Below are 14589 nucleotides of genomic sequence, written 5' to 3' on the forward strand. Positions count from 1 at the left end.
AGAGTTTGTATTCCTCCAGTAAAGGGTTTGAACAAGAAGTAGTGTTGTTGGTCTCTGTCATCCTGTCGGCACGAGTATCACTAATGGAGGTCATATCCAGCCCCATTTATGCCATTGACACGGCTGCTTCAACATTTAAAAAGCGGTTACAAATGCACTGGAAAGATTTGTCCTACGGTGGTCCACACGGGGCAGTATTCACAGATCAGTGAAATGAATGTGATTAGGCTGAAAAGCAACAGAGGTTGCTCCGTATTACTGGGAGGTGGGGGTGTTTTTAGCCTCTCAATGAAAAAATTCTCCGTCATTTTAAAAACATTTAAATGTATTTTTTGCCCTTGGCCTCTTTTTACCTTCACATTAATCGTGTGTGTGGTGAGGAAAGATGGTAAAGTTTCAAAGTCCGTATGTTCAAGAATCCGGGTGGACTGAACTCATTTCCTGTCGTTCAATCAGCGCCGACCATCCGAATCTAAAACCAGTAACGAGCAGTCTGTGTCTCTTTTTCTTGGGCAGTATTGTTTGCTCCTACAGGAGGGAAACGCAGTCCGTACTGATCCATCGGGTGGCCATCTGCTTATCGATCACTCTCTGACCCTTATTGACGTTTGGCTAGTGGGTCGATTGATGAAATGATAATCGTGTGTGTGTGTGTGTGTGTGTGTGTGTGTGTGTGTGTGTGTGCTCTCTGCAGGCGCGGCTGTGGAAGGAAAAGGAAAGGGACGCCCGTGAAAGTCTTTGTCACACACACTGAGGAAGAGAGCGTGCCTGAACACAGCTTCAGCCCAGGTGTGTGTTTGTGTGTGTTATATATCTGCATGCCATATTCTTACTGCCTGCGTGTGTGCGTGTGTGTGTGCGTGTGTGTGTGCGCGCGCACGCCCGCATCTGTCTGTGTGATTGGTATGGGGGTGGAGCATGTGCAAGTGAGTGTGACCTACTTTTGCGTGTGTGTGTGTGCACCTGTGTGTGTCTGTGTGTGTGTGTGTGTGTGTGTGCTCCAGAAGATGAGGTGATGACCCTTGTGTGTTTGTATGTGTGTGTGTGTGTGTGTTCCTGCATACTTGTATGTAATCCTTTTATACTGACTGTTGCTGTGCTCTCAGGTGATCGTAAAGAAGCAGCAGAGAATAAGCGGTCCATGCTGGACGGGCCTTTCTACAACACAGAGCCCGCTCTTCACTACTGGTGAGTGTACATGTATGTAAATAAGTATGTATATATATATATATATATATATATGTATATATATATATATATATATATATATATATATATATATATATATATATATACACACACGGCTTCTAGATTTGGAAAATAATGAGCGGCTGCTGATCTTAACTCGGTACTCGAGGACAGCTTTTGTCTGAGAGCGGCACTTCTGAATTCCCTCAGTCCTCAGGACTCTCCAGCCCTGTAGCTTCTCATTTGAGCCATATCATCAGGCTGCTTCACACCTGGGATGTCGGGAAGAATGCAGTTGACTAGCCAGTAGGATAGAAAAAAAATCCGCTGCACTCTTGAGGACCGGGACTTAGAATCACCGGCCCGAAGCGCTGGCATCAGCCTGCATGTGTGGAATTCTCACTGTTGTGCTTTGCTTTGCACTCATTCAGCTGCAGTGCATCCCCTACAGTAAAGAAACGAACCCTACGGCTAGACGGGTGTAAATACAATGAGAAGGCATCTCAATTGTGATTCTGTCATTCCTGCTCATATACCTGCACGACAAACCCCCTATTACAGTTTGTGACACACCAAATCCTGGAAGAGAGCATCCCAGTATCAACCTTTAACCCTACAGCTGACATTTGTCCCCTCTACATACACTATGTACTCACAATGGAAGGGATACGTTAGAATACCACAAAACAGAAAAAATAGCTGCAATTGTAATAATTATTTTAGTTTTTCATTTAATTTAAATTTTTAAAATTGTATTTATCTGATCACTCGTTTTTGTCGACAAAATTACATTGTTTACATTTTTATTTTTTTGTATTACAATTCAGTCTACAACTATAAAAATCGAATATTTTAGATTTTACAGAGCAATGAAACATCACATTTGAAAAACTGGAATTAATAAAAGTGACTAGCATTGGAGCAGAGTAGAAGTAGACAGCAGCACGTTTTGTCTGATGACGGTAGTGAATGTAACTTTCCATCCCCCGCCTCCTTCTCCTCTTAGCGGTCCATCGGCGCAGGCTCACGACAAAGTCCCCTCCGGATCCAAGACCAGCTCCTGCTCAGCCTCCACACCGGCCCCAGCTCCTGCCGCGTCCTCGGCCGCGACCCCGACACCGCTCCCTGCTCCCGCACCGGCCACGGCGACCTCGGCCCGGGCCACGTCTCTGACCCCTGCGTCCACGGCTCCGGCTGCCCCGACGCCCTCGGCTCCGGCCCCGACAGCCAGCTCCTTCCCCCCATCCCCGAACTGCCGCATCCGAGAGGTGCACTGTGGCAGCCAGGTGCGGTTGGTCGTCATCGCCATCCGGGACATCACCAAGGGGGAGGAGATCACCGTGGACTACAGCCTGACAGAGTGGGGAGACAACTTGGTCAGTGCCTTTAAAGACAGACCCATACACGACACACAGGTTTCTGCTTCAACACTTCACAGTCTGAATCACAAACGGTTTATTGCCTCGTACGTTTGAGCATAAAAGGAATTTGGTTTGAGTGCAATAGTATAAGACATCATTTAAGACAAAAAATTATGAAAATGTACAATAAAATATGATAAACAAACAAATTAAGAGTATAAAACAAGTCGGTTGTTAAAAGTGTCAAGTGTATATGTCAGTAAAGAGTTGAGCAGGAATGTGTAATTGTCTGTCGCTGACACAATTTACACATTTATTCCCTCTTTAGTTAATCCCCCCCATATGAAATTGGTGTTTGCATTTGTATTGTTCTTGCTGATAAATTACAAGATTAATATAGACAACCTGACTGATTTCCAGTGCAGCCAGAGTGTACAGAAGTCTGACAAAATATTGTCAGCGATCAAAAAAACCAAACAAGAAATGTCTACGACTATAAGTTGCATAGCAAGGCCGTCATGCAGGTGTCAACAGTCACTCCACCAACAGACCAGAACACCATGCAGCCACAGGACATGCATGCTCTCCCCTACTGGTTCATTTCCTAGTTGAATTTGTTTAACCTGGATTTTAACCCTAACCTGAACCAAAACCTGATATAAACATTGTCACTGCCTGTCCCTGGCCACTTGGTCCTCACAAGTATAGAAATACATTTTACACAGCGGGCACATCTTCAGATAGGCAGCCATATGTGTTTTCACACACTGTTGATCAGTTTCACACAATCACTGTCTGGCACACACACACACACACACACACACACACACACACACACACACACACACACACACACACACACAGAAAAGCTAAGCAAGGCATGGGGTTACCATGGTGATGGTTGAGCTCCAGTTCCTCTCTACCTATAGTGCTTTAGCAACAGTAACCATGGTTATTGCATCACATCTGTTCCTTTAAATGGATCTCATTAGATCGGATCAATTATGCTCAACTCAATGATGATACCAGAATCTGTTTAAGGAAGTGAAATTAACAAAATTGAGGGACAAGTGCGAAAAAACAAAACAAAAAAACAACTGGTCCCACTTGTTTTGTGTTTTTTTTCATCGCAACAGTAGTTTTTAAAAGCCTTAAATTTGGCTGAGATAAAGTTGTATTTTTTTAGGTTAATTAATATTATTGGCTGACTGGTTTGTTCTGTACTTTGTGTTCCAGCCTGATCGTCTTACTTATGAGTAGTTGAGTGTTTTTAGAGAATATCTCCTGTCCTTCTTTTGTTTGGCTTGTTAGCGGGACATTTGGAGTCCTAATCAGCCTCGGGGGCGTCCTCCTGACTCTCTTGAGTGGCAGCTGAGGCTGATTGTGATGGCAAACACTAAATGAGCAGCGTGCCCGGCCATTTGTTAACGGCTGCTTTTTGTCGCCGCAGGGTTTCCGTGGTACCGTGTCCCCAGCGCAACACGAGTGTAACTCCGACACAGAGAATAACAACAATATCAAAAAGGTAAGAGAAAGAACACCACCTTTTCCCTGAAGCTGCCTTCAGGTGACAAGACGTTTTCTCTCCTACTCAAAGCCCAGCGCAGGAATACACCATCAGGAAGTGGTGACATCACATACAACTACTCTCTCATTGGTTGCAATGACGTCAAGGCTAGTTGGTCGTCACCGCTCTCCCCATAGAAAAAACATGGCACAATGGCTTAAAAGCACAGTTCGACCGAAAAAAGTCAGTTTTATTATTTTAAGAAGTGACAACTAGGTAATTGGCAGATCTAAGCTACCCACTGTACACCGCCTGCTCTCTAAATGGCAGACAGACACAGCTAGCGACTAGCTGGTGAACATAGTGGAGCCTTTAGCAGCTGAAGAGTCGGCAGAAACCAAAAGCAGAGCCGAAGGAGAGTGAATATGACTCCAAATAAATAATATTGTTGCTAGCTGCTGGATGTTTAAACAGGCAACTGTTTGCCAACTAGTTCACAATATCAACTTAAAATAAGATAATCCTGTAGTGTCGTCGTTGTTGTTTATGCTGCCCCCAAGTGGCCAAAATATGCATTAATTTCAGTTTAAAGACAATTTTACTCCGAATTCATCTTTTGATTTCTTTGGAAACATGGACCCCATGGAAAAACATTTGGATTCCCATCTTAACTTTCTTCTACTTGCATGAGTGTGCCACGTCAGATTCAGCAAACGCTTCAGATAACTATGTAAATGACCAGCATAAACATGACCAATGCCACCCAACAACCCTAATTAACGTCCCAATAATACCATATAAGGCTTTCTGCCCCATATGGCCTATATCATAACAGGAATAAGTCCTGCTTTCAGGTACATAAAGGAAAGTCTATAATTTGTAACAGCGACAGCAGCAGAGTTAAGGCCAAGGAATCGGGACAAATAACGAATGCTGTTAATGTCGCGTAAGGGGTTCAAATTAAATAAACCGTTTGAGGTGTTATACAATTGCATCAACAGACAATTTAAATAAATGGTGAAATCGTAAAGCTATATGACTAAATTTAGAATTATATTAGCATTTAATTTGAGTTGCAGGGTCAAACATAATTATGATGTGTAATAACTGTAATGTCCCGTGACTCCTACGACAGATCTGGACTACTCGTAAATTGTGTTTGTCAAAAATGTCAAAAATGTCTTCAGAGAAAATTCAAAAAGAAAGAGAAATTTGGTGAATGCATACAAGCAACTTAAGAAGGAGTTGGTTTGTGCGAGTGGTCCGTGCGTGAGGCCGATTGTGGCGTCTGCTGTCCGTCCGCCTCCTGGTCTGGTCCACTTGTGTGCGGACTATTCGCCGCGATGCTCACCTTTTGCTTATTGCCGTAAAACGCAACGACCCTCCTCACTGTGCGCCTCGTTAGACCGGTGAAAGTTTAACACGTCCGTGCAGACATGTCAGTAACAACATTTTTAAATGCACTGACATGGTGGGGGGTTGGTTTCAACAGAGTCAGGGACAACTGTTGTTTAGGAGAAACACCTCTGGGCTGCTGGTGGGTTTTCTCCCCAGATATTGAGCCAGGAGGTCTTATAATACTTAGTTACGTACTAGATATAAATGCCTTGCTAACATATACAGAGAACGCAGTGAGGAAGGAGGAAGAAGGAAATGCAGGTTTGAAAATAAAGAAGTAAATATATATATATATATATATATATATATATTGTGTAGTAGTGTATAAGTCATTTATTACAACAACAAACATCACTTGAATTGAAAATCCTATTCATACTGCAAAAAATGTCTACAGGCAGTAGATGACATGTTCTGTCACTGTCTCTCATTTCCAGGAGGATGAGCCTCTCTCTCTGACAGCCCAACAGCAGCAGCATCAGCAGCAGGAGTACGTCACCCCCTCTTGGTCCCTCTCCCCCTCCTCCTCCCCCATCTCCCACTCCGACGCCAGTGACTCAGACGCCGGAGACGAAGACAACGCCAGCCCCCGCGGCCGGGCACTACGCCGGCGCAAGAAACGGCGCGGCACTCATTCAAAGAAGAAGACGCCCCACCGGACCCCGCCTGGGCGGCCGCCACCAGTGTGCCCCACCAGCATTCCTCATCACAACCGTCCGCTCCCTTCATCCCACCCTCCAGTGCAGTCCTCCCCTCCCTGCTCCTCCTCCTCTTCAGCTAAGCTCGTGTTCAAAGCTCCGGCTCCGCTGGCCTCCAACACCAAAGGCAACGTCAGCTTAAATATCCCCAGAGGAGGAGTGTCCATAGACTCCATGCGCCAAACCTGTGAGCACTGTGGACGCCACTTCCGCTCCTTGGGTCGCCACTTGGATAAGCACCACGCCCACCAGCCAGAAGTGTGCTCGGCCCTGGTGGAGCGCTACACACAGATGCCCCGTCTGCACGCGCAGAACTCAAACCCTACCACGGCTCACGCACACACGCTGCAGCATTCCAAGTCACCGCAAGCCGCGGCACAGAGCCACGGCTCAGATCTCACACAGCCCGGCGTCCAGGACCTCTCCATGCCCCCGCCCACTCTCACAGCAGCTAACCAATCCCCTGCCTCCTCTGGAAGGAACTCCACCCCACCGGTGCTGACTCCTCCGCGAGGACAGAACGCAGTGCCGGTGTCTGTCCTGAAGCGGAGCCCGGCCCCCGTGGCCGTGACGCAGTCCAGGAAGGGAGCGATGAGCAGGCTAAAGACAGAAAGACAGGAGGACGAGGACAACGAAGACGATGTGGAGGTCGTGGAGGTAAAGAGGCCCAAAGAGGAGGAGGATGTTGAGGTGGTGTGCCCTCAACCCTTCAGCAACACGTTGGCCAAAGAGATGGAGCTGCCAAAAATGGAAGAAGATGAGGAGGAGGAGGAAGAGGAGGAAGAGGAGGAGAATGGAGTGATGGAGGTGGATGATGAAAGTGGGACAGAGGATAAGGAAAAGGACTTGCTGAGGTAACTTGTGGTCTTTGCCTGCTTTGTGAGCAAGTTTGAGAGTAGGGCTGCAACTAATGACTATTATTATTATTATTGGTGATTAATCATTTTGTCTTTAAAAGGTTTTGTCCAAACGAAAACAAAACATGTCTATTTGTAGTATTAGACTCCAGTGGTGGCTACGTAGGATTTTGTTTACAGACTCTTGTGATCCAAACATTTCCAATAACTGCAGAGAGTTGTAAAGAAAAGATAGATGTGATCATTTCCAAAATTCACAACATGATTTTATCTGACGAAATATTCTGCTTCAATCCACATCTGTTGGCGTTTAACCTTTCAAACATTTTCACTGTGGTCAGAAAAGTCCGTTGACACAAAGAGAGGCTACACATTCATAAAAGAATGAAGACTCTCGGTGCAGAAAAATCTAAACGGTTGGCATCATTTATCAGATTCAGGTTATTTATATGATGGAATATATCCTTTGGGCTTATATCTTTTTTGAATACATCATCAGTGTGTTTTCTTGCCAGATTCGCTCGCGGTAAAAAAATGAATCAGACATACGGCGAAACTACTGCTGCAGATGGCGAGCCGGCCGTGTCGCTCTAAGAGCGAATTACAGAGCAGGCGATGAGAATCGATGAGTCATCTGATCGTCTCTTCTGCTCTGCCAACGATCAAACTAGTTCGAACAAATATCTGACGATAGTGATTGGCGGCCGATACTTTGAAAAACAGTATTAAAATAGTTTCTTATTATTCCAGAAAGGAATCGGCAGATTAAATTTAATGAATTACTTAAAACAATCATTAGTTGCAGCCCAACAACAAACAAAGTCATTTAGCTACTATCAATCTCAATGTTCATAGCTCTGTGACATGATGGCTGGTGCAGTTCGATTGCAGGAAACTACCTTTAGGGTTTTGTAAGTTAGCTGGAACTAGTATTATTAGAATGAATAAATGAATTGCTCTCCATCTCTTCTTTCAGCGGTTCGGGGCGTCACCACATGCTGCCCCTCCTCTCGTCCTTGTCCTCCCTGGTGCTGTACCTTCGTCGGCTGCAGCACTCGGCCTTCTTGTCCCTGTCTCGGCAGCTCCAGTCAGCCGAGGCCTGGCGCCTCCTCTGTCACTCCAGCCTGGCTCTCCTCATCCTGTACAACCGGCGACGCGAGTGCGAGGTCTCCAAGCTGTCCATCGCCGAATATCGCGCTCGCATCACCCCCCAGTGCCCCGTTCCCGTCCCACCCGGTGCCCCCCCAGCTCTCACTCCGTTGGAGGCCTCCCTGTCCCCGTTCGAGCGCCTGGTGCTCCCCCACCTCCCCAGAGTCGGGGTCCAGGGCAAACGCGGACGAGTGCAGCCCCTCATCCTGCCCCCTCACTGCGAGCCCTGCCTGGAGCTCCTCCTGGAGACGCGGCAGGACGTGGGAGTGGACCCGGCGAACCCGTACGTCTTCGCCAGGCCCTACCACTCCCCTGCCACGCCGCTGCGAGGCACCGACCTCCTCCGCAGCCTGGCCCGCTCAAGCGGCACCCGCAATCCCCGCGCCCTGACCCAGACCAGGGTTCGCCGGCAGGTAGCCATACTGACCCAGCTGCTGCTGCTGGGAGAAGGGGAGGAACCCGGGCAGCCCGGGGGCAGCGCGGTGGAGAGGCTGGAGCACTTCCTGGAGAGGGAGTACCATGTTACGCAGAACTGTGCCGGTATTGGCCAAGACCCAGGCCTGATGGGCAGAGTGGGCCGAGTGGTGCTCTGCGGAGAGAGAGATGGAGTGCTGTTCAGAGGAATGAGCCTGAACCACATCTGTCTGGAACTGGATGGTGAGAATGAATGAGTGGGACTGGTGTCTCTCTGTTGTATCGTCCCTCCCTTTGTGGTGTCACGCATCCCATGGCTGGAAAAGGGTTATGACCCTTCTTCCAGTTTATGCGGATGTTCCCGTGTTTGATTGGAGAACATGGGGAGTAGTGACGTGTTAGACTAATCAAGTTCTCCTCCTCTTTCCAGTTATGTCGGGGAACTCTGCCGACTCCTACTCAGAGGGAGAGTCCGACGGGGAGCAGGTGAAGGAGAAGCCCGAGGTCCCCGCTCCTGCTCCGGCTCCGGCTCCGAACCCCACACCCACCCTGCTGTATGTCAGGAAGGGCAAGAACAACGGGCGGGTGGGGCGACCCAAGAAGATCAAGAACGCGCAGCAACCCCCTCTGCCCACCCCAACTCAACCCACTAACCGCAGGAGAGGCTCAGGTCAGCCCAAATCAGGTTTGTTAAAGGTTGAAGTGTGATTGCACAATTTAACAAAACAGAGGAAGATGAATAGATCCAATTGTGCAGGTGAGATTTTAAACAGAAAGTGCTTTGCCAGTGCTTGAAGTGGGCCAGTACCCAGAAGGTTGACAAGAGTACACATGGCGTACTCTTGTCAACCTTCTCAGGTTCTCTTTGAGATTCTTAGTGGTGATTTATAGCAGCATTATAAAAACAATGTGGAGAGCATCTGTGCGAGTCCACGCCCAACACGGGGCATGAAAGAGAGAGAGTGACGAAGTTTATCTTTTCGTACAATAATCAGTGAATCATGTTGTTTAAAAGTTATCTGAATCTTTCCTTCCGGTTTACAGATTATGATTTCACAGAATAATGAAATGTTCAGACGAAGGCTGTGATGTGTGTGAATCATAGGTTTTGTCTTTAAGCTTTTTGGGGATTATCTATAATAACAGTAATCGTCAGAAATGATGTACGATTGCATAGCTTTAATTCAAAAAACCTGCACATTACAAATAACATAGGATAGAATATTAATGGAGTATTATAGTTTAATAATATAACAATAAAAAGTAACACAACCGACAAACAAACAAAAAACTAAATAACAGTGGAAAAAAGTAAGGGATACACAGGTGCATCTCAATGAATTAGAATATCATCGAAATGTTCATTTATTTCAGTAATTCAATTGAAAAAGTGAAACTCATTTATTATATAGATTCATTACACACAGGGTGATATATTTCAAGCGTTTATTTCTTTTAATTTTGATGATTATGGCTTCCAGCTAATGAAAACCCAAGATTCAGTATCTCAGAAAATTTGAATATTACATAAGACCAATTAAAAAAAGGATTTTTAATACAGAATTGTTGGCCTTCTGAAAAGTATGTACTTCTTCCAGTTCATGCGGATGTTCCCGTGTTTGATTGGAGAACATGGGGAGTAGTGACGTGTTAGACTAATCAAGTTCTCCTAATTATTAATTGTAATTTTCTGAGATACTGAATCTTGGGTTTTCATTAGCTGTAAGCCATAATCATCAAAATTAAAAGAAATAAACGCTTGAAATATATCTTCCTGTGTGTAATGAATCTATATAATAAATGAGTTTCACTTTTTCAATTGAATTACTGAAATAAATGAACTTTTCGATGATATTCTAATTCATTGAGATGCACCTGTGTATACACACACACACACACACACACACACACACACACACACACAGTGAAGTGAAGTGAGGAATGCTTGTGACTTGTGTTTGATTGAAAATGACCTAGATGTGATTGGAAGCGGCCTAGATCTTCATCAATCAGTGTGATGTGTTGTAACTGTGTCATTTAAATGTCAACAGTGGAAGACATTTCCATCCCTCGTTCTGATGTTGATGTTTTTCGGGCAAACTAACCTGAACTTCAAGCGGACAAAAGAAAAGCAGAAAACATGAAGCATGTGTGGAACATTTTAAATGGAATTTTATTGGAATTAGTTTTAACTGGTAACAACAGTGTTGTTAGGCAACCAGCGGGAAAATGAGCGCAGTAAGATTTTTATTTTTCCCTGTTACTGTATCATGCATCAAGGAACAAGAAGGCAGCAAACAACAGTTTTTATTTTTCAATCAGAACCATTGAATTTGAAGTAATTGGCCACATTTAAGCGTTGTTTATTCTGGAGCCTGCGAGCATGATCGAGGCGTTATTCGCTCTGCGCTGCATTATTCTCCAAAACACCAGCGGGCAGAGAAAAGTCAAGTATTGAATGTATTCTAAAGAAACTACGGTTGAATATCAAGTAAACCATTTGATTTGGCTGCAAATTATTTACTCGGATGAAGATTTTCCCCTACCTTCATGTCGAATGAGAGGAGCTGTTAAAACACACTCATCCCTCCTTTTCCCGTCTGTAGGGAAGCGCGGCGTGCTGAAGCGGCCCTGGTCAGAGGCGGAGCGCGCGGCGGTGGAGGAGCACCTGAGCCAGAACATCACCGAGCTCCGCGTCCCCGCCAAGGCCGACTGCGAGAGCTGCCTGCAGCAGTGCCCCCTGCTGGTCAGCAACCACCGCGACTGGCGAGCCATCAAGTTCTACTGCCACAATCGCATTCAGCTGTTGAAGAAAAACCAGCGGCGGGAAAGTGAGCCCCTGCCGCTCATTGTCTGCTGAAGAGGGTGGGGGGGGGGGGGGGGGGGGGGGAGTGTTCGGGGCAGGGAGGGAGGGGAAGGTGCTGGAGGGGGAGGTCTGGTGCAGGTGATCAGAGCAGATTCTCAAATGGTATCCAGCTGCCCAGGTAATGCACTAGTTTTGAGAAGACGGTCCTAAATTTCACTCTTCTGGTGGTTTGTTTTCAAACAACAACAGAAATCTGAATGAACTTTTTTTTTGCTGCTCTACTTTAAAGGTCTTAAAATAATGACACTATGGAGTCTTGATGGTGGTCCCGGTTCAAGGGTCACGGTGCAATTCTTGTCAAAAAGCAGCGCACTAGGACGGGTGCCGTTTGAGACATGCTGGGGGGGGGGGGGGGGGGGGGGGGGCGTTCAGAGACCATGGCACTGGCCACAGCCTTTGTTGTGTTGTATATGGACTTTTTATTTTTTTTTCTCCATCCAAAACGGATACACTAAACTGTACACAGGGGGGTGGAGCCCTACAGTGTTGTTGAACGTGGTGAAGTAGCATTAGTGTTTTCTGCACTTGGAGACTTAAATAGGACAAATGGCCCGTGCTCGGGCCACACCTTTCTTACTAGTGGCTATATAACTAGAGTAGGCCGAACTACTTCTGACCTAGAAGAATAACCAGATCTATCAAGCGAGCTAGTTCTTCTTTTTCATACTGCTGACTGTGCAATTCTGACAATGGTTTTGTTATATTCGGACCATCATATCTACATGTAAGGTACTAGGCGAGGACTTTCGTTTAAAGTGGAACACACGATTACAATGGAGATTATTATTATTTTTTTCGACAAACTCCAGAGTGTGGGTTTCATGAGAGAGACAATGAAAGTCGCAGAATGTAGTGAAGTTCCCTTTGGATACCTAAGATGTTTAGTTAATACACAGAAACATGAGAACTGTTCCGGAAACGTACTGTCCCCCCCCCCCCCCCCGTAAGAACAGCATGTTCTTGTTTCCTTCTGTTGTTTTTCTGCCTGTTGCACATTTGTTATTCAAAGCAGAAAGAAAAAAAGCAGCCAATGAGCAAGATATCACTTTATATGTGGAGAGATTACCCATGGTTGTGTTTCTTAGAAAGTGGGCATTTATCAGAGAAGTGATTGTTGCGTTGCCACGTTTGTTGCTTTGTCTGTGTTGTCCTTTCCTGATGGCTAGAGCTCCTCTAGTCCTGTCCCAGCCACACTACACGCAGCTCCAACACATTTTCCGTTCCTCTTCGGCGTCGCCGAAAACCATCGGACGGAAAACCTCCATGAAACCTCAAGACAGATACTTGAAGTTATTTAAACCTTTTTGCAGAACCGTTATGTTTTTTCTTGCTCTAGCCTTGCCAGTTACATTGTACATAACAAATATATTATCCTTATGGCTAACTGGTTGTTTGTGCTCGACTATATGTAGCCTTTTTTTCATTTCTGAGCTATTGCTATCTGTAAATAAGCCGGTTTGTAAATACTCATCAGAGAAACAAAGAAAAAACACAATGTATGACATGCCTTGGTTATTCTGTTTTTTTTTTTTTTTTTTTACAAGTCTTATAAAAATGTAAAGCTCCACGATTGTGTTGTGGTTTTTCATTCAATTCCCTATTTCACCAAAAGTAAAGATGATTTTTTTTTTGTAATTAATCCTTAATTGTTTAGGATTGATGTTATTGGGGAGTTTGTCTCCCACGTGCAGTTCACTGTCAACGACACTAGATGGAGGTGTTGGTTCATAACCCATGAACAGTTCTGAGAATACGGTGACAGATCAGTTAAAGATTTCTTCTTCCTGCCCTGGATGTAAACCTGCGACATGGTGCAGCGGCTACAAGACACGAGTGCTGGTGGTGTGACTCACCTATAGATACCTGAGGAAGCAGGTCATTCCATCAGCTCCTGGCCTCCATCCTGGTTAACCAGTTGGCTACTGATCACACTGTGTGTAACCAGTAACCTTGTCTTCAGATCCAGTCTCTAACATCTCTAATGAAAGCAAGACACCAGCATAAAGACACCGTTATACCAAATGATGAAACTATACAATAAACAAACAAGTTACAACAATTAGACAACGCAGGCTGCGTTTGGAGGGATGTGAAGGCATATTAGATCGAGCACATCCTCTCATTCAGACAAACTGAGACCTCTGAGGAACAATACGTTTATTTGGCCTTAATTTAATGTAGTTTCACTTCCTTAGATGGTCATTTGTTGCTCAGAAGAATACTGTCTCCATAAACTAATGTCAAACCACATGGGTCACATGGGGTCGCCGTTTCACGTGTTTGTGGTAGCCTGGATGTTCTCTGGAGTCACGTGGAGTTTGTCGTTAGTAGCCTCATGCATGCTTCGTCCACGCTCTACTCTCATAGCAGTTAAGACGTCAGACCGTTTAATGTCACATCACTATCTGACCACAGTTGCATCATAGGCTATGGAACTTGCGCCTGTATTTCTCTGTTACACCCTAATTAGGCTTTCTTAGAGGTTAATTAGCCACACATTACAACAGAACTCTACCGCAAGTTAATGTGAAAATTGTTTTTTATTTCCAACAGTTGGATCTTGATTAGACTTTCATAGAGGCCTGTTAACCCCTGAGCCTCCCTCTGGCTCAGGCCTCTGCTCCAGAATGAATAGAGAATATCTCTACAACAACAAGCTCTATTTGAAAAATCTTGGTATCATAAGAAAGGTAACATTTTTGAGATTTCTGCAGATATGTATGTATATGTTAAATGAAAATGGAACACAGATTAAATTAAAGATTTTGCATAACAAAACTACACTTTTAGAGGTAATACATCTCTAGAATGATTCAGTTGCAGCCTAAAACCTTCAGCAAACCATATCACAACATTTGAACATCACCTGTGCACAGACTACTGCTAATACAATGAGTAGAGGCTTGTTTAGGTGGAATCTTCAAATTGGCCATTTGGGTACATTCGGATACCAGCTGTGCCATCTGAAACGTTCTCAGGCAAGTGTGAAACTCATTTCATTTACATGCCACTATGGGGCGACAGTGGCTCAGTGGTGGAGCGGGTCGTCCTTCAATCAGAGGATCAGGGGTTTAATCCGCGGCTCCTCTCGTCCATTTTGATGTGTCCTTGGGCAAGACACTTAACCCCAAATTGCGGTGTATGAATGGGT

General features: G+C 45.2%; 1 protein-coding gene across 4 annotated transcripts in view; it reads left to right on the forward strand.

Annotated features, from left to right (window-relative positions):
- LOC142949400 (uncharacterized) overlaps positions 1–11434 on the forward strand; it is a 17501-nt gene extending 6067 nt beyond the window's left edge. For 2 of the 4 annotated variants that reach the window (XM_076091021.1, XM_076091023.1), the window contains 8 exons: positions 695–789; positions 1107–1188; positions 2195–2564; positions 4000–4074; positions 5892–7006; positions 7986–8815; positions 9003–9257; positions 11179–11434. In XM_076091021.1, the coding sequence (XP_075947136.1) occupies positions 695–789; positions 1107–1188; positions 2195–2564; positions 4000–4074; positions 5892–7006; positions 7986–8815; positions 9003–9257; positions 11179–11432 (3076 nt within the window). In that variant the 3' untranslated portion in view covers positions 11433–11434. The remainder of the gene's footprint in view (positions 1–694; positions 790–1106; positions 1189–2194; positions 2565–3999; positions 4075–5891; positions 7007–7985; positions 8816–9002; positions 9258–11178) is intronic. The other 2 variants (XM_076091022.1, XM_076091024.1) reach the window with 2 other exon arrangements.
- The last annotated feature ends 3155 nt before the right edge of the window (positions 11435–14589 follow it).

This window comes from Anarhichas minor, unplaced genomic scaffold (genome assembly GCF_050575085.1).
Source record: "Anarhichas minor isolate MPS153535 unplaced genomic scaffold, ASM5057508v1 ptg000014l, whole genome shotgun sequence".
NCBI classification, from domain to species: Eukaryota; Metazoa; Chordata; class Actinopteri; order Perciformes; family Anarhichadidae; genus Anarhichas; species Anarhichas minor.